The sequence below is a fragment of the Molossus molossus genome, unplaced genomic scaffold, assembly GCF_014108415.1.
Source record: "Molossus molossus isolate mMolMol1 unplaced genomic scaffold, mMolMol1.p scaffold_m16_p_19, whole genome shotgun sequence".
Lineage (NCBI taxonomy): Eukaryota > Metazoa > Chordata > Mammalia > Chiroptera > Molossidae > Molossus > Molossus molossus.
Genome location: NW_023425354.1, coordinates 49,061,988 through 49,086,888, shown reverse-complemented (window position 1 = coordinate 49,086,888; position 24,901 = coordinate 49,061,988). Strand labels below are relative to the sequence as shown.

The following is a 24,901-nucleotide window of genomic DNA, read 5'->3' as shown; positions in this document are numbered from 1 at the left end:
CTGTGATTGTTTCTATGTATTAGGCAGAGTTGCTATGTCTCCTAGGTTTCATAGGGTGGCCTACTTTTATAGGTGTCCTGTAGGATCCAGTGGCACAGTCTCCCTGATCACCCCAGCTGGGTCCTCAAGGTGCACCGCTCGTGTGGACGTACATCCTTCTGTTGTATTTGAGTCTTGATTGCTGTTGGCACATAAATGGGAGGGATTTACTCAGGCTGATCAGTTGCAAGGACCGGCTGTGCCCACTAGCTACTGGCCTCTGACTACCTTGGAGGATCAGCCGTGTAGGGGCCCACCACACAGAGCAAGACTTACTTCATCAGGGCTCTGGTACCCACTCGGTCCACTCATTGAGTGTGTCACTTGTGGAGGTGATTGGCTGGTGGTGTTTCAGTGTGGTCTGAAGCTGTCCACTGGGTGTGCTGGCTCTGGGGCAAGGTCAGCCACTGCCTGTGTCTATCCAGGGCCACCCAGCATAAGCTACAAAGTGATCTGCCGATGGCTGCTTATTGTGCTGGGCTTGGAGGTGTCCAGGAAAAGCCAAGTTGTGAACCAAGGCTGGCTGCTTCTAGTGCCAGGCCTGGGGCCACTTAATGAGAGGTATGGGGCTCGCTGAGACCATATGCTGCTTGTTTGAGAGATTTTTAAAATTGTGGTGTTTTTTGTTTTTTTAAAAAGGACTCTAAGAGTACATAACTAGAGTCTTAAATTTAGTCCACAGCCAACCTAATTAAGTTTTCTGTATGAGAATAATTTTTAGTCAATTTTATTTAGTAGTTATTTTATACTAAGTACGTATGTTTGCATAGTATCACAAAGAAAAGTACAGTTGGAAGCAACATTAAGTAGTTGGACAGCTTCTGTTTAAGCTTTACTTTTTTAGGCATTTACTCTCTAATTTACCTTTTCTCCCTCAGATGATGAACATGTAATTTACCTCCTGGCTTCATTTGCCTACAACTCCCCAACTAGCCTTTATTTCTGCAGACTCAGGCCAGGCAGCGAGAGCTCCCACTTCACGATCCAGGCCCCTGTGCAGTCATATTCTGGTATCCTGACAAGTTCTTTGAGAGATTTTAGGAAACTGAAGCAGGATCCAAGACAGGCCAATCCTATGGTAAAGCATTTGGAAACAGCTTGGGTGGGCCTGAAAGTTGGGTGGGGCGGGGCCTCAGGGAGTCACCAGGGCGGGGCTACCAGTGTGAGCCAGGTTGCTGGAGTCCCAGATATGGCGGCTATCTGCTGCCCCAGGGAAGGGCTCACCAAAGGAACATCAGCCACCGCCAGCACGTTTGTCCAGGAGAAAGTTGCCCTCCAGCGCTTGTCCCGAGGCTAAACAGCTCAGTTCTTCCCTGTATGTCTCTGGCGCCCCTCAAGCTGCCTCCCCTCCGAGCTCAGATGGTGCAAGTCCGAGTAAATCTGTGCGGGCCCTTTAAGGAGTTGCCTGGGGCTCCAGCCGCCTCAGCCTCCCTCAGCCTGAGTTCCCGCTGGTTTTTCCAGCCAGAAGTTATGGGGATTCTCTTCCTGGCACTGGAACCCTGAGCGGGGCACCTGGTGTGGGACGGGGACCCCTCAGTCCTCAGGGAGGACCTTCCCAGCCAAGGTGTCCTCCTGATTTTTATCTGCCACACGTGGGTGTGGGACCAGCCCGTCCGCCTCCGCCCCTCCTACCAGTCTCGATGCAGCTTCTTTAATTCCGTAGTTGTAGGACTTCCATTCAGCTTGATTTCAGGTGGTTCTGAATGATGGTTGTGTTTTAGTCTCATTGTAACTTTGATGTGGTTGTGGGAGGACGCGATGCCGCGTTCACCTACGCCGCCATCTTGACCGGAAGTCTAATACCATTTTAAATCAATAATTGTCTAACTACTGCTGATAGGTTTTTTTCCTACTCATTTTCTTTTTCATTTCTATTAATTCTTATGTCAACTTGGTTTAATTTTTCAAATATAATTGTGGACTGTGTGTGCTGTGCTTTCTCTAAGGAGTCCTGTGTTACTGTTTCTTCCAGGGGTGAATCGGGTGCCGGGAAGACAGAGAATACGAAGAAAGTCATTCAGTACCTTGCCCATGTTGCTTCTTCACACAAAGGACGGAAGGACCATAATATTCCTGTAAGTTCTTGTCCTGTGGCTGTTGGTTTAAATCTTATATTTATCTTTTATAGTTTCAGAAACAACGAGGAAGCAGATGTATTCAATGTGCTGCTGTAATTGACAGCTCCCTTGTCCTTGCCACTCCCCACCCAACAACTCTTTTTGTTTTTTCACTTAAAAGGGAGCAAGTTGATCAGGAATGACTATCAACTAGTTCCTCTAACAGGGAAAACTGGAATTATGGTTATGGCTCGAAGCCTAATTTCTTGCAAAGATTTGGTGAGAATTGTTAAAAATTATGAGTGGTGCCTATGAAGACTTATTTTCCACCAAAAGAAGAGCCTCAAATATTTTTAGCAGTTCTTCCTGAACTTTGCAGAGCAGCTGGTACTACTACCTTGAGGGGAGGTTAGAAATTTGGGAAGAATTGGAGATAGAAAAGGGGTAAGAACAAAAATGTCGCTTATCCTTAATTTGCAGGTGTGCAGAAGTGTTAGTTTATGTGGCCTAAAAGAATGCCAACCAGACCAGCTTTTCCAGGTCTGCACTGCAGTGCCTGGTGCTGTGGCTGTGGGTTCTGCTAGGGAACGACCCACTCTTGCTAACATTTGCATTTATCTGTTTGTAACGAGCAGCAGGAATCACCTAAACCAGTGAAACACCAGGCAAGTGCTTTTCTTTCTGCTTCTTCGTCTTGAGTGTTTGCACTAATTTTTGTCTTTAGATTGAGTCTCTACTAGAAACAAACGCCCTTAGTTCTGAGTAAAATCTATTGTGAAAAAATTTGATTTTTGAAAATGTGTTGCTTAGAGGCTTGTTTTTTTCATGAGAAACAGCATGCCGTTTTGCTTTCCATTTGTTTTCTAGATGAATATTAGTAATTAATTACCCTTTTATCATGACATTGAATCGCATATTTATGAAGCCTAATGCTAGGCTTCATATGTCAAATACTAGGTGGAATTATGTTAATAATTCTTAAACACATGGAAACCTGGCCTTGTGCCATATATTAAATTTTGAATTTGGGGCCGCAACTTTAAAGGTGGTACCTTTTGGGTTAACAAATTTCTAATCTAAGATTTTATGGCCATATATGTTTTAACCTAAAGGCTTCCTTGTATTTTATAAAGTTAGAATTTTTTATATGTGGCAAGTATTGGAGGAGTGTTATTCTTCCTGATTATCAGATGCCCACCTTTTTAGCTCCATAGAGCAGAACAGTGAACACACCACGAACTGGAGCACTTGCTGCTGCCAGTGTGGAGCGGGAGGGCGGAGCAGGTGCCTCAGGTGGATGGGACATCTGTACTTGGACTTCATCCTTCCCTAGCATGGGAATGGATTTGGTGTGTCTGTCTTCCACAGACATAGTGCTACAAAGTTAATATAAAGCAAGAAAAGATATTGAGTTATGGAAATAATCTGTTGCTATAAAGAAACTTACAAGTGTCTATTTTAATAGAGTAGAATAGAAATAAAGGAATAGTCACAGATAATAAGATTTTTCGATATCTTTCTTGAAATTGTAAGAAATTCTCAGATCCCAAAGTTGTACTATACCTCTAAAGGCCTAGAGAACACCATAGTGTTCTTCAGCGTTTTTAGCTGCAGACCAGAGCATTTGTACAAATGGGAAGGGTTAAATAATCATCATCCTATAGGATATTTAAAGGCTTCTTTGCCGGTTAAAGAAGGAACCGCTAGACCAGAATCCAGCTTTGTCCTTTTAATAGGTACTTAGATCCCTACTTAAATAAAGTACAGATTTCAGTTTTCTAATCCTCTGTAGAATACATCATTGTTGTTAACATTTTGTTTCGATGTCATTTTAAACTACCGAGTGGATCCCTGCTGTATGTGAGTAGCATGCCTCCGCCTAGCTTTTCCTTTGGGTCAAATCGGTCCCTGGGTAACAAGTTCTCTCCAAGAAGGCAGCAGCTCTCTGGGCCGCGCTTCATGGTCGTTGCTGATTTGCATGTCTTACTGCATGTATTTCCTGTGCACAGAATCTCTAGGCTGCTTTTCCCAAGTTTATTTAATAATAGCCTAGTTAAGAAGTAGCTATGCTTATGTCTTTAGAAACACACAAAGAGCACTGGTTCTCAATGTTTCTTCCCCAGCACACTTAAGGAATGTGAGATGCTCATGAGTAGGAGGGAATGGTCACCCCTGGAGAGGTCCTGGCCAGTGATTACTTCTCTGCCCACACTCCCTCCTCCCTCCTGGGGCACTCCTGTTCATGACTTCATGCCCCATTTTGAGGGTGACTGCTTTAAAGTAATAATTATAATGTTGAAACCCTATACTTTGTAAGTCAGTGTTTCTTTTGGTTTGATACCACTGTTTTGTGAATTTACATTGATGAACTTCATAGGCAAAACTTGGGTTCATAGGAAGCATTTGTGTACATTTCTAGCATTTTACCATTAGACAGTAGTATGAATTGTAAAAACAAAGGAAGGCATTTCTAGCCTCCTGATTTTGTGAGTCTTTTACTTATTTATTTGTCTATGTACTTATTCCTAAAAATCAGCTTTATTTATTGAGATTTAATTAATATACCATAAAATTCACTCATTTAACGTATACAGTTCGGTTTTTTTAAGTATACATAATTATAACTATAGTTCATTTTAGGATATTTTCAGCACTCCAAAAAAAGGCTCCTGTATCTCTTAGGAGTCACCTTCCATTTCCTCCCAGCCCCTAGAAATCACTACTTTCCGTCTCAATGAATTTGCCTATTCTGGATATTTTATATGAATAAAATCATAAAATATTTGGTTCTCTGTGACTGTTCTTTCACTTAGTATAATGTTTTCAAGGTTCATTCATGTTCTAGCATGTATAAATATTCCATTCCTTTTTATGGCTGAATAATATTTCATTATATTAACTATGTCACTGTTTGTTAATCCATTCATCAGTTGCTAGACATTTGGATTGCTTCCATTTGGGGGCCATTATGAATAATGCTGCAGTGAACATTTACATACACGTTTTTGCTAGATCATAGGTTTCAATTCTCTTGGGTGTATACCTAAGAGTAGAATTGGTGGGTCATAGTAACTTTCTGTAACATTTTGAGGAACTGCCAGACTGTTTTTCAAAGTGACTACCATTTTTTACATTCTCACCAGCAATTTAGGAGGGTACAGGTGTCTCTATATTCTCACCAACACTTGCCATGATCTTTTTATTATAGCCGTCCTGGCAGTGTGAGGTGGTCAGTCCTTTTTATATTTGCCTTTGAAACTTATGGAGCTATGAACAAACATAAGAGACATCGATTTTAAAAATTAGGCTCACAATATATTTACGTAAACACTAAAGAAATAAATTTTTGATGTAGTTTTCATAATAACATTCAGTCTTATTTGGGTTTATCCCCAGCCAGCTGAAAGCCCAGATTCCATGCCTCTTCCCTCACCGTCGCTGCTACAGACCCTCAGGCAGCACGTGTTTGCTGCTACACCAAAGCCCGAACACAGCGCCATTTCAGAGAAGATCTGAAACAACTCATTTCTAAAGCCGGCTGTTTCCTAAGATGACCCCTGCAGGCTGCTCACCTGCCCCAGATCCAGGCAGTAGCTGGGCTGGCTTTGTATCTACTGGTCTAAACGACCTTGAGCTAAGACAGAAGGTGATAGCTAACAAGTATAGAAATTAGACCTGCCAGTTGCGATTAGAGTCTGTTTCTCAACCTCTTGACTAGAGGCTGCCACCTAGTTTCATTCCTCCTCTTATGGTCAGTGGGACACCACGTCTTTGCCCGCTCAGGCCTGCAGGTGCAGAACGATCTCAGCGTGAGTGCCCTTATGGCTGAACTGAAATTCTGAAAGAGGTACATATTTTTTACCAGTTTTCAACCCACTCTATATCTCATATAGCAAGTGTATATTATACACAATGTAATAAACAGGGTTTTCATTATAATTGATAAATCTTTAAACCATCATATAATTTTAAATACTTAGAATTTTAAAAATAATTCCAGTAGCTAATGCTGTTGTTTTTTACATTCCCAAATGACATTTCTCGTTATAGTGAATAGAAATTAGGGACACTGCCCATCCAATTTTAGCAGAAGAGTTAATGCTCAGTCACTGTCCCTGATGGTTTATAAGCGGCTTCATAATATGGTTGAGAGATCTTTGCACTGTTTAAATATGAAATGGCTCAACACAACACAGACATGATCAACTTCAGTGGTCATTTCTTAATTTAAGACCATTTTTGCATGTTTCATGATACAAGCTTTGTGTTAAGCTTTTTGTGATTCATATATGAGTTTTTGAGGTGTTTGCCTGGTCTCACTGATGCCACAAATCCATTAGGACAGAAGTAATACCACCACACTGTTACCCAGCAGCAGGAACGTGGAAGTGTCCAAGTCTTCAGTTACTACTATGACTGCGAGGACCCTTAACCAGTCCTTGTTACCCCCTGTTAGCTCACCACCATCCCTTCCCTAAATACTACTAGAATGCTTTAGGACCTCAGATTATATGTTTATTTAGCAAATATTCTTGGCGCATCATTTTGACTCGTTACTGACTGAACTCGGTGCAGGGAATACAACCAGTTACTATAAGCCAGTGATTTTCAACCCATGTGCTACAAGAATTTTTAAAACATGCATTGCCTATACTATTTAGTCACAGGCACTGACCTCTTTTCCCTTAGGTTGTCAAATTAAAAATGACAACAGCCAACACAACAATAGTCATCCACTATGAATGAATCAAAATTATACATATTTTGTTGGGTTGGCAAAAAAATTATTTTTTGGTGTACTGCAGAATTTTAATAATTAGTTTATGTGTGCCATGAGATGAAAAAGGTTGAAAATCGTTGCTGTAAGCCAACAATAGAGAATCAGAGTTCACACACACATGAGAAAGGAAAAGAAGCAAAGAATCCTTGTAGCCATGTCTGGGAATGTTAAAGTGGGATATACAACACTTGTTTTACCTCCCAAGTTAGGAAAACATTTTAAAGGTAGATTATTACTGAAAGTATATTCATTGTGGTTTTATCTAGCAGAATAGTAATGTGATTTTGAGGAATGTATTCTAATTCCTCGGTCTAACACATGTTCGATGTTGTAAAGGTAATGCCCCACCCATCAGAAGTCGGTGTTTTCTGACAGCTTCTACATTGTGATTTTACGTTCTGGGTGAGGTAAAAGGATTCTACAGCCCAAACAGTTGTTGCAGAGCCAGCACACCGAGGGCTTTTGCAGGATGTCAGCCATAGGCTCACGATGGATGTGACCTCAAGGGGAGAGGCACTCTTTTTTTTTTTTGGTACGTGCCCCTAGCGGGAACTGAACCCGGGACAGGCAGGCTCTCCAACCACTGAGCCAAACCGGCCAGAGCGAGAGGCACTCTTATATCACAGAGTGATAACTAACATTTTGTTGTTGTTGATCCTCACCCGAGGATATTTTTCCAATGATTTTTTTTTTTTAGATAGAGTGGAAGGGGTGGGGGAGAAAAACATTGATGTGAGAGAGACACATCAAATGGTTGCCTCCCAAATGACCCCAACGGGGCCAGGGAGCGAATCTGCAACCCAAGAATGTGCCCTTGATCAGGAATTGAACCCAAGACACTTTGGTGTATGGGCCAACGCTCTAACCACTGAACCAAACCAGCCAGGGCAATAACTAACATTTTTAATCATGACTCTCAGTCATTAAAATTGGTTCAGGATACCATGTTTAAGTAATTTTGGTAGCATATAATATTTAGAAAGATTTACATCAGAAGTCATCTGGTGTTCTGAAATTAATATCATAGACGATTCACTGTACAGGGAGCATATCATCTAATGCCAAAAACGGGACTCAGTACTTGGTCGTGTGAAAGTCATACAGCTTGGGTTCTGAAAAGGACTGATTCTTGACTGGTCTCAATGGAACACAATCGTAGACTGTAATTGAGGCCTTTGAAGTCTGAACAATCCAGATAAATGCTACAAAGCAGACGTATACGGAGCATATTTCCTCACTGTGTACAGCTGAGTACAGCAGTTCATTTGGCATATTTGTTCCTGTTTTTTGATTTGGTTATAATATAATTAATCACATAGCAACTGGCCTTTAATTAACAAATCTTATGTGAGGTTCCTTATATTCCTTTTTTTCTTAGAGAATCACATTTGCTAGTGTTTTATTTTTTTAATTGATTTTTAGAGAGGAGGAAGGGGGGGAGGAGAGAGAGAGAGAAAGAGATGTGAGATAGATAACATCAACTGGTTGACTCCTATATGAACCCGCAATCTAGTGGTTTTTATTTCTTTCTTTTGTTAGGGCTAGAATATTGCGGGTATTTTAAAATATAGGGGTAAGGTTTGTGTTTGGAAAAAGCAGATTTGCTGAATTCATACAATATAATTTTGAAATTACATTCCAGGAACACAGCATCACTTTCTAGTGCTTTCATGGCCAGAAATGACATCTTGCTTTCTCATACAGCTTTCTGTTGTTTTCAAGAATAAAGTATGTATTAATATATGCACATTTTTTTGTAAAATCTGTTTTATAGCTTAATTTACATATATAAGACATTGAGTAAAACATAACATTATATCAACTACTCCATACTGAGCCTTTTAAATTTGAACAGGAAGTCAGTAGTATCACTATTCTTGTCATCCCTGATCATGGAGACAGATAAGAACATTGTCTGGTCTGCACTATTGAAATACGTGAAACCCTTGAAAAAACAGCAACCTATATACCAGTAATTATAACATATAAGTATTAATATGTTCTTAATTGAAGTGTCATGCTAAATTTAAGTTCATGAAAACTAGTTTTTTTTGTTTCATTTTCAGAATTCTCTGCCTAATTTGTGTTCCCTGTTCTTAAATGTATCTTCTCCGATCAATGTGACATTTTCTTCTCCTTGCAATCACTTTATAGATGCTAACTATTTTCCTTCAGCAGAGCTTCTTATGACCAAGAATAAGAAACCAACAAAGTTGCTTGAGGGCAAACTAAATGACAGAATCAACAGAAACAGGCAGTTTTTTGTCATTTTGTTTTTTTCCCCGAGGACTGGAGTAAAGATGCTGAATTAACATATATCTGCTTTTATTTGTGTGTGTGTGTGTGTGTGTGTGTGTGTGTACACATGTGTTTATGTGTGATGTCTTCTAGGGGGAACTTGAACGGCAGCTTTTGCAAGCCAATCCTATTCTGGAATCATTTGGAAATGCGAAGACTGTGAAAAATGATAACTCATCTCGTTTTGTAAGTTAAAAGTATCAGAAACTTAATTTCTCAAATTTCTAGTTAAATGTCTACTATGATTAATTTACATGCAGTACTTTCTAGATTTTCAGAAGAGGCTAATCAATGTAGTATAGAATAGTAATGTCTGTTAGAAATATAATGCAAGTAACACGTAATTTAAAATTTTCTAGGAGGCACATTTTAAAAAGCGATATGAAAAATGTGAAGGTAATTGTAATCATGTATTTATTCTGCATAAACATAAAATTACATTATTGTAAGACTATATAATTACATAACCTCTCTGAACTTATTTTTCATCTTTGATTGGGGATGTTAATAATCCCTGTTAGGGGTTGGCATGGAGAATTAAAGATGTGTATTTGCTACTTAGCACAGCACTGGGCATCATAAATGCTCAACAAATAAAGTTGGTATTTGATGTAGTAAATTGTCCTTTTTATACCTTGTTGTTTCTGTGACATATGGACTTCAGAATAATTTGTCGTTATTATTACTTCTCTTTAAAAAATCTTTCTGTTCTACTACCTTAATCAATCATTGAAAGCTTCACTTTCTTCCTCGGTTTGATCAGTGGTAGCAGTTTGCCTGAGGATATTATCCTAAGTGATAGCCACGTTAATAGTAGTATGAGGAGACTGTCCTCCCCCATTCCACCTGCTCAGAATCAACGCTGTAATGGCAAATCATCTCTAAACCCATATTCAACAAATGGGCATTCCTCCGGGAAATCTTTTGCCCTTGATTATAGTCATCAGGATTCAGTAACCCTTTCCATGGTCATTTTGGAGAGGGTCTTCAATTTCAGTTATTTCACCTTCCGTGGTTTGAGTTCATTCTGTTTTTCCTCCCTCTTCTAATATTAGAAATATTGGTAAAATTCAAGAAGGCCAGAATAAGAGAGGCTTCAATTCAGTGGATAATTTTGGGAATCTAAAAACATTGTCACATACGCTTTTATTCTGGGAATGTAAAGTCACGGCCTGCATGTTAATTTTCTGATGACATGGTCTCTGAGATCAGTGGAAGTGACTAGATTCGGGATCACAGAGGACCTTGTAAACACAAAGATAGCCAGCCGGATGACCCTCCGAGTGTGCTCGGGCTGCCATAACAGACTACCACAGACTGGGCGGCTTAAGCCACAGAAATTCATTTTCACACAATTGGATGCTAGAAGTCTGAGATGAAGGTGTTGGCAGGTTTGGTTTCTTCTGAGACCTCTCTCCTTGGCTTGTAGATAGCCGTCTTCTCCATGTGTCTTCGCATGGTCTTCCCTCTGTGTGTCTGTGGTCTATTCTCTTAAAAGGACAACCATCATTTTGGATTAGGACCCTCCCTAGTGACCTCATTTTAACTTAATTACCTTGATAAAGACCTGATCTCCAAATATAATCATGTTCCCAGGTACTGGGAGTTAGGACTTCACCATATAAATGAGGGGTGGGCACAACTGAGCCCAGAACACCATCAGAAATAGTTTAAGTACAAGAGGCTTTCCAAGTTACCTAAGAAGATAGGGATCTATTTGCCTGGAATATTATTTATTCCTAGTAAGATAAAATTTGAAGATTCACTTAATCCACATTTACTTTGTAATTATTTTATTTTGTACATACAAAGTGGGATAACAAATGTGCCTGTGGCAGTAGGAAGCCTGGCTGTGACTTCAGATTTACAGGACATCTGGGGAGACTGAGCGTTGTTTATAGAGTTTCTGTCATTCCATGGATCATCACCATTGAGCCTGAGCCACAGTTAAATCTTAAATTCTTCCTGCTGAGAGCCCTGTGTTTAGTGGCTGTATCATGGGATAGAAGACAGTTGTGAACTACCAGCTTAGGTATGTGATCTCTGTGAAGATTTCAAGAACTTTGTAGTGGAAAATATTTTATGTTACCCCATTAATCAAGTTACCAGTCTGTTCTGATTTTCTCCCCCTAAACCACACTTTAAATTCAGGAAAGACAGTTTTGAGCCCATTTGTCTCATTTTTGCTTAGAAAAGATAAATTGCTGCTAATCAGTCATTTGTGCCTTTGATAAACAATGGAGTGATTCTGTTACTAAGTGGTAAGGGTTCTCCTACTTGCCAGGGTTTCTGTGTTTGAGACAGATAGAAGTACAGTTTTGTATTAGTGACCTATCGCTATGTAACAAATTATCTAAAACCTAGTGACTTAAAACCTTTATTATTTCATAGGTTCTGTGTGGTGGTGGTTTTAGCTCAGGGTCTCTCATGAAGTTGTCATTAAGATGCTATTGGCTAGAGCTGCAGTCATCCTAAGACTTGATGAAGCTGGAGGAGCTTCTTCCAAGCTTGCTGGCGAGGCCTCAGTTCCTCATGGTGGTGGCATGGAGGCCTTCCTCACCGTAAAGGCTCTCCCTAGAGTTGCTTGCTCCTGACATGGCAGCTGGCATCCCCCAGAGCAAATGATCTAAGAAAGAGCAAGACAGGAGCCACTCAGTGTTTTTTATGACCCCCACCTTGGTAGTTACATACCATCCCTTTGGTGTATTCTCTGGGTCACACAGACCAACCCTGACACAGTATGGGAGGGGACTACACATGACATGAATATCAGAAGGTGGAGATTGATTATCAAACTCATCTTGGAAATTGGCTACCACAAATCATTAGTGAGATTTCCATATTGACATATGTAGGTTATAATCTGTAATTTACATTATTTTAGACCAGTGCTTCTCAATTAGCCACCCCCCACCCCACCCCCAGGGGACAGCCTCACCAACAAATAATCCAGCCCAAATGTCAATTATGTTGAGGTTGAGAAATGCTGTTCTAGTTTGTTCCTTTATATTATAGGCTAACTTAAAGGAAGTCCTTTTTAAATTTTATTTACAAAATAATTATTATACATGAGTTCCCTTTATGCATGTTATTTACACATCCTCATTAAACGATTAATAATTCTGGTAGGAACTTGTACATTCTATGGGTAGGAAGAATTCCTTTGATTGATTGATTGATTGATTGATTGATTGTTAGCAAGATTGAGTCTAGCAGGAATTCTCAGCAAATCTTGTTCAGCTGACCCACCTTCTAAAGTACTTATGTCGCTGCCTAAAAATCTTTAAGTATATTAAAAGCTAATTGTTTTAGAAAAAAATATTTTTTATTAAGGCAAAATTCTTAGATATAGCTACTCATTCAACCAAGAAACAAAAGTATCTTTAAATTGTTGACTTTGGGCTTTAATTTTTAGAAAGTCAACTTTATATTGATAGGTATAGTATCTTTTTAAAAGAAAAAGGTTAGTAGCTAGCTAATACTATTGTAAGACATTAAGTACACATGACTTTAAGTAGTTAATTTTAGTGGTTCCATAAAATAGTGAAGTAGTTAATTCCACTGATTGACTCATGTTCAGTGACATCTCTTTTGCAGTTATCTGTGAGTGTTGCCAACACTGGTTCTTGGGTTTAGAGAGTAGCCAGTATTGGTTCATTTTTAAATTACATTTTATATCACTTATATATTTTTGTTGTTAATTATTATTTTATTTTTTTTATCCTCACCCAAGGACATTTTTGCATTTATCTTCAGATAGAGCAGGAGGGAGAAAGGGAGGAAGAGAGAAAGAGAAACATTGATGTGAGAGAGACACATCGACTGGTGGCCACCCACACGACCCTAACTGGGACCAGGGACAAATTGCAACCGAGGAACCGAACCCCGGTCTCTCTGGTCTGCAGGCCGATGCTCTAACCGCTGAGCCAAACCGGCCAGGGCTGTTGTTAATTATTAAGCACCTATTCTTTGCCAGGCACTGTGCTACTTACTTATTATCTTCATTTGGATGTCTAATAGATTTCTCAAATATAACATATTCCAGATGGAACTTATCTTTTCTGTTCAAATTTTGTTTCTTAAGTCTTATGTCAATATATGGTACCATCAAATCACTTAGTTGCTTAAGCATAAAATAAAATAAAAACAACAAAAAACCTAGAAAAACAAAATACCTAAGAATCCTTGATTAGCGTTTTTTCATGGCCCATGTGCAGGCCAGGAGTACACCCTATTGGTTACACTCCCAGCATGTATTTCAAATCTGCCCACATTTCTCCTTCTCCCTCTCTTTTTTTTAAATTTTTTTATTTAATCCTCATCCGAGGACATTTTTCCATTTTTTGTACAGACAGAGTAGGAGGGAGAGAGAGGAAGAGAGAGAGAGGGAAACACCGATGTGAAAGGGACACATCGAGTGGCTGCCACCCGCACGACCAACCAGGGCCGGGGACAAACTGCAACCGAGGTACATGCCCTTAGCGGGAACCGAACCCGGGTCTCTCCGGACCGCAGGCGGACGCTCTAACCGCTGAGCCAAACCGGCCTCCTTCTCCCTCTCTTAAACACATTGTTAGTCCAAAACCCTGTCTGAGGACTTTCCTCTCTTCCCATCACAGTGTCCTATTGATTTCCCTCATAGCACTTTGTCACAGCGTAGTTCATTACTCTGCTTATATATGGTCTTTCCTGCTAGAATATAAGATCTCTGACAGTAGGGACCTGGTCTACCTTGTTCTCTGGATCCTCTTACATGTGAGTACATAGTAGATATGGGATCCCTTTCATTGAAAAGTGTTTGCCTGTTAGGTGCTAGACACTATTCTAAGCCCCTGGAATATATCAGTGGACAAAATCAAAGCCTCTAGCCTCATAGAGCTCACCTTCATTTGGATTTTAATTTTAATATACTTTCAATGACATGCCACAATGTACAGTTGAGCTCAGAGAGCGCATTGCGTGTGCCAGGCCTCTGAGAGTGTGCATGGCCCCAGTTTCTGAAGGATGAGCAGAAGGTGTGTGGGAGGTGGTGGCTGGTGGATAGCCCAGGCCTTGGGTTGAGACTGGTGTTATACCTCATACTGGAACAGTAATGTGATACTAAAAAATGAGTTGGGTGAACAGTGGAATTTCATGTAGTCAGTCCTTACAAACCACATGCTTGCAGTGAAAAAGATTTGAAACTGCAAACTTCATAAGATTTAGAATCCATTTGTTTCCATTTCTTTGATCTAAAATAGACAAGTAATTTCCTGAAGAATATCTTTTCTTTCAAAGATGCTAACATTTGGTTTGTATTAAAGGGGATTCTTTAGGAGAGCATTACCCTTATAAAAATAATCGTTCACAGTTACTCCAGTTCACTGTTTATGGAGAAGTAAAATGTATTCCAGATGGGGGAGGCTTTATGTAAAATGAATCTCTTGTAATGAAAATTTAAAAACAGGGATTTCAATTTCAAAATGATTGTATCAGCAGTACATCTTCCCTCAGAAAGTTTTAGTAGGAAGCACTTTCTATATTTGCACAAATCTTTTTCTTTTTTTCCAAAAATTTTTAAGCCAGTTTGGCAATTCCCAAGTTTATGTACCTTTTGGTAATTAGCCTCCAATAGTTATGCTAGATAAAGTCTCTAGGTATACTCCCTACCGCTAGGGTAGCGGATCACAATGAACGCAAACCAGAATTCTGCACCCGCATATCTGTTGATGCAGCAGTCCCTGCTCTGTCTGGCTCGGTGGTTGAGCATCAACCCATGCACCAAGAGGTCGCCGGTTCAATTCCTGGTCAGGGCACATGCCCAGGATGTGGGCCTGATCCCCAGTGGGGGGCATGCAGGAGGCAGCTAATCAATGTTCTCTTTCATCAATGTTTCTATCTCTCTCTCCCTCTCCCTTCCTCTCTCTCTAAAATCAATAAAGGAAAAAAAAAAACTTAAAAAAAAAAATTTTTACTGAGGCAGATGTGACAGTGTCAGAGACAGAACAGAGAGACACGGGTTTGGTTCCTGCTAAGGGAACGTACCTTGGTTGCAGTTTGTTCCCGGCTCTGGTTGGGGTCGTGCAGGTGGCAACCAGCTGATGTGTCAGTGTGTCCCTCTCACATGGATGTTTCTCTCTCTCTCTTCCTCCTGCTCTCCCTCTGGCTCTATCTGAAGATGAATGCAAAAATGTCCTCGGCTGAGGATTAAAAAAGAATTGAGCCCTAGGCAGCCTTCCCAACACTGTGGCCACCGGGCTTTCTGCGAGTCTTCTTTTTTATTTTAAGTTTTAATGAAAGTTATATGTAAGATTACTTTCTTCGTGCATCTTCTCGATGATCTCTTCCTTGTATTTATCCCTTTTCTTTCCTACTTGGCGAGATTTGGCTTCAGTTCAAGGATCTTTACTTGGTCTTTGTCCAGCTTTAATCTCTGACAACCATCATGCTGGAGGAAGTGCCCCATGGACAGTCATGCCATTGGCCTTCTCCTGCTGCTCTCGTTCAGTGTCCCTGGCATTTCTGCCTAGAAACCTGGACCACTTTGCCCCTTTGCTGCCCTTTGTAATGTCCTCTCACAGGCTGAACCTCATCATCCTTTCAGATGGGCATGGACCAAACAGTGTACTTCTGTCTCAGCTCCTTGGAAAGAGCAGAAGATGATCTTCCTGCGAATGTGGGAAGGTGCACTGAAATGTCTTTTACAGTTCTTGCTCCGGTCAGAAGTCACAAGATTGAACTTCATTTTGACCACAGGCGTTTCTGTGATGGCCGTCTCTAGGGTCTTAAATACCTTGTTCATGCCAGAGTGGGGGGGTGTCTGTGTGTTTCCAATCAGTCCATGTCTCTTAATGCCACTTATTTTACCTAAGGAATTTCTAATATCCATGGTACTAACAAGGCTACTTGGTTCACATGAAACTCATTTTACTAATTAACAAAGCTTCTGGTGTAGTTTGGAGATTATAAAATCACCATCTGACCTCTAGGTTAAATCCTAGCTAATTATTCCTAGAATAAGTTTTCCCATTTAGGGTAAAGAGCTGCCTCTAGAGTGTAAATTTTTAGTGGAGTAACTAACACAAATACACAGCACACCATGCTGATGTATTTTAAAGTGTTACAGATTTTATAACAACTTTATGCCCTGGCCGGTTTGGCTCAGCGGTTAGAGCGTCGGCCTGCGGTCCCGAGAGACCGGGGTTCAGTTCCCACTAAGGGCATGTACCTCGGTTGCAGTTTGTCCCCGGCCCTGGTTGGTCGTGCGGGTGGCAGCCACTCGATGTGTCCCTTTCACATCGATGTTTCTCTCTCTCTTCCTCTCTCCCCCTCCCACTCTACCTCGGGTGAGGATAAAAAAAGATTTTATAACAACTTTAAATACCAAATTAGGAAGGGGAAAGTATTTTCAAAGTGTGAAGCAAACCTGCATTACCCCTGTAGTAAACTACTAACAATCTAGGTTTAATTCCTACAGATACATTGTAACCACTCAGAAAAAGGTCTAGAAAATCAGTGTCGATTCAAAAGGAATAAAAGTCTTTAAGATCTTTTTCTTTTTTTTCATCCTCACCTGAGGACATTTTTCCATTTTTTTTGTTCAGATAGAGCGGGAGGGAGAGAGAGGAAGAGAGAGAGAGAGAGAAACATCCATGTGAAGGGACACATCGAGTGGCTGCCACCCACACGACCAACCAGGGCTGGGGACAAACTGCAACCGAGGTACGTGCCCTTAGCGGGAACCGAACCCAGGTCTCTCTGTACCGCAGGCCGACGCTCCAACCGCTGAGCCAAACCAGCCAGGGCTAAGATCTTTTTCTTATTGTTTTCTTGACAGTATCAAAATATCCAAGTTGTCCGACTGTTTCACCTTTTAAGTGAAATTCTTAATTTCTGTTTTACGTACAAAAGATGATTCTAGTCTACTGTCCAGAGCTCTGCAGGAAATGTGGAGTTTCGGTGGTTCTTGGATTGGTATTCAACATGCATATGGCACCAAAGTGCATGCTCTATAATTCATACATAATATACTGGTCATGTTTTTGGTTTTTTCTTTGTTTTTGTTTTTATTGGTAAAACTCTGGTTGTATGTTCTGAGTACCATAATCTGACATGTGGAAATCAAATATGGAGTGGGCATTTTTACAAGTTTCTTTACATAATGTTTAAAAGATTAGATGACTCACTTGAAAGCAAAACTCTTTTTCATTTTAGTCTAGATTTGTGTTTTAATAAAAATGTTAATTCTGAAAGAATATTTATTACTGTGAGGAAAAGGCTTTTTAACTTATAGATTTTTGTCCCTTTCCCTCCCCTCCTACCAAGAACAACGTGATTTCATATGCCATGGCCTGCTCCTTGCCTAATTTGTCAGGATAGCTAACATTAAAGGGAATATATGCATCCTGGACTGCCTGGGGACATTCAGTAAAGTATTTCTTTTTGGTTCTGAAATTTCACTTTGTCATGTTGTCAATGTGCTTGGGTAGATCTCCTAATATAGCTGAATGTGACTGTCACTTAGCATAGAGAGTTGATAATTTTTAACTTTGTAAGATTTTTGGTTTGTGAAAGTGTTTCCAAAATAGAATCAATTCTAGAGCGTTGGCTTTTAACCAAGATTTATTAGTGACTAAATATGTTGTTTTCAGAGATACTAGCTTCTTCTTGGTATGTATAAGAGGAGCACGGGTGGCGGGATGCCCTAATTCACTCTGCCTTCCCACACAGCAGGCTTCTACTGCCCCATTTCTTTCCTTGTTCTGCCCCTTTATTTTATTACTCTTTGCCTAACCATTTCCATTTAGCCAAAAGCTGTTTCTCTGCACGTGCTCTAATGGCTAGAACAACTGTGGACACCATTTATGAGAAGGAAAGGGAACTGGTTTGACTAGGGAACTTATGAGGAAATTCGATGTTGTGTGTTGGTGGCTTTGTTTATCCAAGTAAGTGACCACGTGTCTAAATTATTTTGAGACATTTCTTTTTAGGTTACCTATTCAGAGGGCCAAAAACCTTTGTTTCTTCCATTTCTCCCTTTACTTTCTTTCCTATTTTATAATTTCCCAAGAAGTAAGGGAAAATAAATTCACTAAATATAAAATGGATAATGTTCAGTTTTATATTTTAAAGTTATTAAAGTTCACAGTTATCAATATAACAACTTTGTCTTATTTCCGAAGTAAAAAAAAAATATATCTTGTTTAATGAATTTGAACTTCTAATTTGGAGTGGTGAAGAAAAAGGAATAGAAAATAGTATAAGAAATTGAAAGCTCAAACAGCATGGTGATAGATGTATAATAAAGAAGTTAGACATGTTGAAATCTGAAAGTTTGTATTTCTGTATAACGAATTTTTTAAGTGAAATATTTACTTCAGTGAGAATTATGTTGATACCATGATTTTGAGTAACCTTTCTGCAGGGTTACAGTGAGAAGTTGGAGAAAGTATTTTCTTCAGTAGTTATTGGCAATATATTCTCTTCAGCTCTGAAGTAATAACATTGTCTTTTGACTACTGTCTCTTAAAATAGCAATTTTCTATTAACTCGATGAGGTATCGTATAGATAATACAGCTGTTTAAAATTTGTAAAGAATTTTTGCCCTGGCTGGTTTGGCTCAGCGGTTAGAGCATCGGCCTGTGGTCCAGAGAGACCCAGGTTCGGTTCCCGCTAAGGGCACATACCTCAGTTGCAGTTTGTCCCCGGCCCTGGTTGGTCGTGCGGGTGGCAGCCACTCGATGTGTCCCTTTCACGTCGATGTTTCTCTCTCTCTCTCTCCCTCCCACTCTATCTGAACAAAAAATGAAAAAATGTTCTCAGGTGAGGATAAAAAAATAAAATAAAATTTGTAAAGAATTTTAATCCTCAGTATAACATCAGGACCCGTTTTTAGTTTTTAAGTTTCTTTTTTGAGGAGTTCCAACTGTTTATAAGGACTAATAATTTTTTTACTTTATTCTTTCTTAGGGTCTTCTGAACAAAAAAGACACAATTTACGTTTTTGGGGGGTGGGTTAAACAAAAGAATTTAGATATCTAAGGTGGCTTCGGTTTTCTCAGTTCTGGAGGCTGGAAGCCTGAGATAAGGTCCCGGCAGAGTTGGTTTGTGTGAGGACCTGACTCCTGGCTTGTAGACAGCTGCCTCTCGGTGTCCTCACACAGCCTTTCCTTGAGGCCCAGAGAGCAGACCCAGGATGGTGGTCAGGAGGTCCAGCCTGGGCCAGCCAGGCTCTGCCCTGGGGCATGCAGGGGGTGGTCATTGGCATTGCCCTGGATGTAGATGACCGTAAAGGACCTGGATGCTGTGCTGGCCGGTTTAGCTCAGTGGTTGGAGCGTCAGCCTGTGGACCACAGAGTCCCGGGTTCAGTTCCCATCAGGGGCACGTACCTAGGTTGTAGTTTGTCCCCGGCCTGGTTGGGTTCATATGGGTGACAGCCATTCGATGTGTCTGTCTCACATCGATGTTTCTCTGTCTCTCTTCCTCCCTCTCTCCCTCCCGCGCTATCTGAAGATAAATGCGAAAATATCCTCGGGTGAGGATAAAAAAAAAATCTAGATGCTGTGAGACCGGAGTGGGGGGTGGCAGTGGGACAGAGGTCTGACACTGGACAGGCATCCCAGAATCCAGGCAAGGTGACAGGCACAGAAGGGAGTCCCCAGAATTTATTTTAAAATAAAATAAAACTCGGACTTCCGGTCAAGATGGCGGGTAGGTAAACGCGGTATCGCGTCCTCCCACAACCACATCAATGTTACAACTAAACTACAGAACAACCATCATTCAGAACCATCTGAAATCGAGCTGAATGGAAGTCCTACGACTACGGAATTAAAGCGGCAGCCACATCCAGACTGGTAGGAGGGGCGGAGGCAGACAGGCTGGTCCCACATCCACATGGTGGATAAAAATCAGGAGGACACCTCAGCTGGGAAGGTCCTCCCTGAGGACTGAGGGGTCCCCATCCCACACCAGACGCCCCGCTCAGGGTTCCAGTGCCAGGAAGAGAATCCCCATACTTCTGGCTGGAAAAACCAGCGGGAACAGAGGCTCAGGGAAGCTGACACGGCTGGAGCCCCAGGCAGCTCCTTAAAGGGCCCACGCACGGACTTATCGGACTCTCTCCCTCTAAGCTTGGAGGGGAGGCAGCTCGAGGGGCACCAGAGACATATGGGGAAGAACTGAGCTGTTTGGCACTGGAGCGAGGGCTGGAGAGGGGGCTTTCTCTGGGACAAACATGCTGTCAGAGGCCTTTGTTCCTTTGGTGAGCCCTTCCCTGGGGCAGCAGACAGAACCCATATCTGGGGCTCCAGCAACCTGGCTCACACTGGTAGCCCCACCCTGGTGATTCCCTGAGGCCCCGCCCCACCCAACTTTCAGGCCCACCCAAGCTGTTGCCAGTTGCTTTACCATAGGATTGGCCTGTCTTGGATCCTGCTTCAGGTTTTCCTAAATTCTTTCAAACAAGCAGCATCTGGTCTCAGCGAGCCCCATACCTCTCGTTAAGTTATACACAGAAACAAACATAGGGAGGCAGCCAAAATGAGGAGACAAAGAGACTGGTCCCAAATGAAAGAACAGAGCAAAACCCCAGGAAAAGAACTAAGTGAAATGGAGATAAGCAACCTAACAGATGCTGAGTTCAAAACACTGCTTATAAGGATGCTCAGTGAGCTTAGTGAGAACCTCAGTAAACTTAGTGAGGGCCTCAAGAGCATAAAAAAAGAGCAGTCAGAAATGAAGGATGCACTACCTGAAATAAAGAATAATTTACACAGATTCAATAGTAGAGTAGGTAAAGCCAAGAAGCAAACCATCAATTTGGAATCTAAGGAAGCAAAAACCCAATCAGAACAGCAAAAAGAAAAAAGAATCCAAAAAAATGAGGATAGTGTAAGGAGCCTCTGGGACAACTTCAAGCATGACAACATTCACATCTTGGGGGTGCCAGGAGAAGAGAGAGAACAAGAAATGGAAAACCTGTTTGAAACAATAATGGCAGAAAACTTCCCTAACTTGGTGAAGGAAACAGACATACAAGTCCAGGAAGCACAGAGAGTCCCAAACAAGATGAACCCCAGGAGGCCCACACCAAGACACATCATCAAAATGCAAAAGGTTCAAGACAAAGAATCTTAAAAGCAGCAAGAGAAAAGCAGTTAGTTACCTACAAGGGAGTTCCCATAAGACTGTCAGCTGATTTCTGAAAAGAAACTTTGGTGGCTAGAAGGGAGGGGCAAGAAATATTCAGAGTGATGAAAAGCAAGAACCTACAACCAAGATTACTCTATCCTGCAAAGCTGAAGGAGTTCATCACCACCAAACCGTTATTATATGAAATGATGAAGGGTCTTTTTGAAGAAGATAAAATATATGAACAAACAAAATGGCAATGAATACATATCTATCGACAATGGAAACTACAGACAAAATGAACAGGCAGAACAGAAACATTCTCATAGATACAGAGAACATTTTTTTGGTTGCCAGATGGGAGGGGGGTTGGGGAAATGGGTGAAAAAGGTGAAGGGATTAAGAAGTACAAATTAATTGCTAGACTGACAAACCTCAAAGGGAAAGGGGTTAGGGGTGGGAAGAAATGAACCAAGGAACCTATATGCATAACCAATGGACACAGACAACAGTGTGGGAAAAGGCAAGAGGGGGGCAGGAGTGGGGAGGAGGGGGTCAATGTGGGGGGAAATGAGCATCTGTAAGGTATTCAACAATAAAGATAATAAATAAATAAAATATAATAAAACTTATTCTTTCTTATAATTACCATATGAGTCCATTGGATTATTTTGTAAATCTGCCCTGGCCGGTTTGGCTCAGCGGTTAGAGCGTCGGCCTGCGGTCCTGAGAGACCCGGGTTCGGTTCCCGCTAAGGGCGCGTACCTCTGCTGCAGTTTGTCCCCGGCCCTGGTCGGTTGTGCGGGTGGCAGCCACTCGATGTGTTCCTTTCACATCGATGTTTTTCTCTCTCTCTCTCTGTTCCCCTCTCTCCCTCCCACTCTACCTGAACAAAAAATGGAAAAATGTCCTCAGGTGAGGATTTTGTAAATCTAAGATACAATTATATGGGGTATTAGTGACCATACTGCATTATCTTTCAAGAAGATATATAAGAAGACTTAGAGATACCATCTTTGTCTACTTTTACCTTTCAGTGAACATAGTTGAAAAGTGAGACATTTTTGCTTTTACCTATAATGGCAAAGACAAAAAAAATAACAGGAAAACATTTTTAAAATATTAGATGATTCTAATTATGACAGTGGAACTGGTCCTGTAAGAATATATTTCTAAGGACAGGAAACATGGCATTAGCAGCCAGTGAGTTGTTCATTAGGAAGGACTTTTTTATATATTTTGCAACAAAAACCTGGGCCATCTGTTTTGTTAAATGGACATGTAACAGTATTCTTTATTTTTATTTTTTTAAGAATAGCTGATTGATTTTTAGAGAGAGAGAAACATCAATGTGAGAGTGTATCATTGATCAGCTGTCTCCTGCACACCCCCTACAGAGGATTGAGTCCAAACCCCAGGTATGTGCCCTGAGACTGGGAATTGAACTAGCAACCTTTTGGTCGGTGGGATGACACCCAACCAACTGAGCCACACCAGCCAGGGCTGTAACAATATTCTTAGGTGATGCTTGTCTACCATGGTTTATCTGGTGTGGTTTGTAAGTGAACAAATGATGAATACAGATTGTATATGAAAGTTATTGGAAGGAAATAGATGATGTAGAAATGAATTTCATTGGGTTGACCATTCTAATTGGTGCTTGTAAAATAACAGTTAAAATGTTTTACAATTATGAAGCAAAAAAGTTCTTCCACTCTAACAAAACTATGAGCTGTCAACATTTCAAAAAGAGAATAAAAGTACATATATTTGCCACTTTTAACAGCTGATAGACCAGAATATTATGTCTCTGAAAAACAATAGTATTTTCCATATAATTTAGGAGTTGAAATCAGATTGCAGTGTATCGAGGACTACTACTCTTTGTAGTAGTTTCATTTTAAGCAAACTTAATAAAGAAACACAGTTACACTTGAAGCCTATATAATTTTATTAAACGGTGTCACCCCAATAAATATAATTTTTAAAAAAAGAATCACAGAATCTCCCTTTAAATTACCATTTAGCTCGAAGCAAACTAATATTCTTGATAATCCATAAGAGTCATCCGCTCAGGTGGCTTTCTGTGATGCCTTCCTGTGTGTTCCCATGCCACCGCAGTCCTTTGGAAGCACCCATGCCTCACTGTTCTTAATGTGTTGAAAGAACACAGCCTCACAGTTCTTCTTAAGTTAGGGCGGCATTAGGTCAGCATCTCTCAATGCTATATTATTTGTGTAAAGTGGTTATTTGCATAAAAGTTGTATTTATATGACATCAAAAGGAGAGAAAAAAATTTCTCCCATTTAAGAAAAAATATTCGAACGAAACTTTCTTTCCCTCCCATAAAACAAAACTAAGCAAACAAATTGTCGTTTTAGTTTTGTGACTCTTAATTAACAAGTTCTCTATAGAAGAAAATGCTAAATGCTTATTAGTGATAGGTAAGCAGCCTCTTCAAGATGCATTGTCGTCTCAATGGCATTTAAATTGTTATCCCAGAAAACTTGGGTGGCCTAAGATTAGCTTTTTGACTACAGGGCATGGCAGGTATTGGTGACTGACACCATCCTAATTCCCCAGGTATGTTCCAGTTTTATATATTCTATTTTGTTCACATATACTCAGTTATGAATGTTAGATCCCTGTCCAGAGATTTTTTTGGCTTAGCCAGTGTTTTGATCATTTATTCTGTAGAATGAGTGGTTTTGTATACATACCTGTGTAAGAGGTAGTAAGAGGCTATTTGTCACAAAATGCCTTTGATTCCTATAGTAATCGTACTCACCGCCTCATTCGTAAACACTGTGAGGTGCAGGGGCACCTGCAGCCCGCCCGTCCTGGAGTGCATGCCTGTCACTGTGATGGCATGACACCTTAGGTGTAGCAAACTAGCCATGCGTTTCCTGTGCAGAGCAAGGCTTTTAGAGAACATGAAACCGAATGCTTATGTTTTGGTGGTATGGCGTTAGAACCCTTTAGAAAAGGCGAAGGGGAGAGCCCAGCGGACTCGTGACGGACCTACTTGGTGTATACTGATGTAGACTGATCAGTTAGTCCTCAAGCAGGAAATCAGTATCAGGGATTCCCCCCTCCTAAGCCTGTTCCCCACATCTATTGTCGTTTTACCTTGTTTTCCTAGCTTGGTTTGTTTGTTTTTTTAATTGGTTGAGTTCTTAATGAATACTCATAAAATTGAACAAAAAAAATCTAATAGGATATTGATTTTTAGTAAATTACCCTCTTCGGTTTTGAAAATCAGTAGTATTGAGAAATAATTTACATATCATAAAATGTAGTTCAAATTTTCTGTGGTAGCGTTCCAATATCGATTATTCATTTTTTTCTACTTAAGTAAATATTTATACACTAAATAAATAACATTGAAAAGACAAGAAGGAGCCTAAAATAGTGGGTAAAAGAATGGGCAAGTTGAGTAGAGAAATAAGTAGAAGAGTGTAAACCAAGATTTTTCACTTTAGTGAGAAAGTAACATGTTTAATTTAATGTTTGTAGTAAATATAAAGAATAAATGAATTGGCATTTATTTAAAGGGTCCTGAAATATCAAGGTAACTGGTTGATTAGTTTTTAAAATTAGATTTATTGAGTTAT

The 24,901-nt window shown here is 40.5% G+C and overlaps 1 protein-coding gene across 1 annotated transcript in view; it reads left to right on the top strand.

Annotated features, from left to right (window-relative positions):
• MYH10 (myosin heavy chain 10) overlaps positions 1-24,901 on the top strand; it is a 172,105-nt gene that overhangs the window by 49,756 nt on the left and 97,448 nt on the right. The window contains 3 exon segments of the mRNA XM_036269900.1: positions 2,012-2,114; positions 2,732-2,761; positions 9,268-9,360. Of these exon segments, the coding sequence (XP_036125793.1) occupies positions 2,012-2,114; positions 2,732-2,761; positions 9,268-9,360 (226 nt within the window).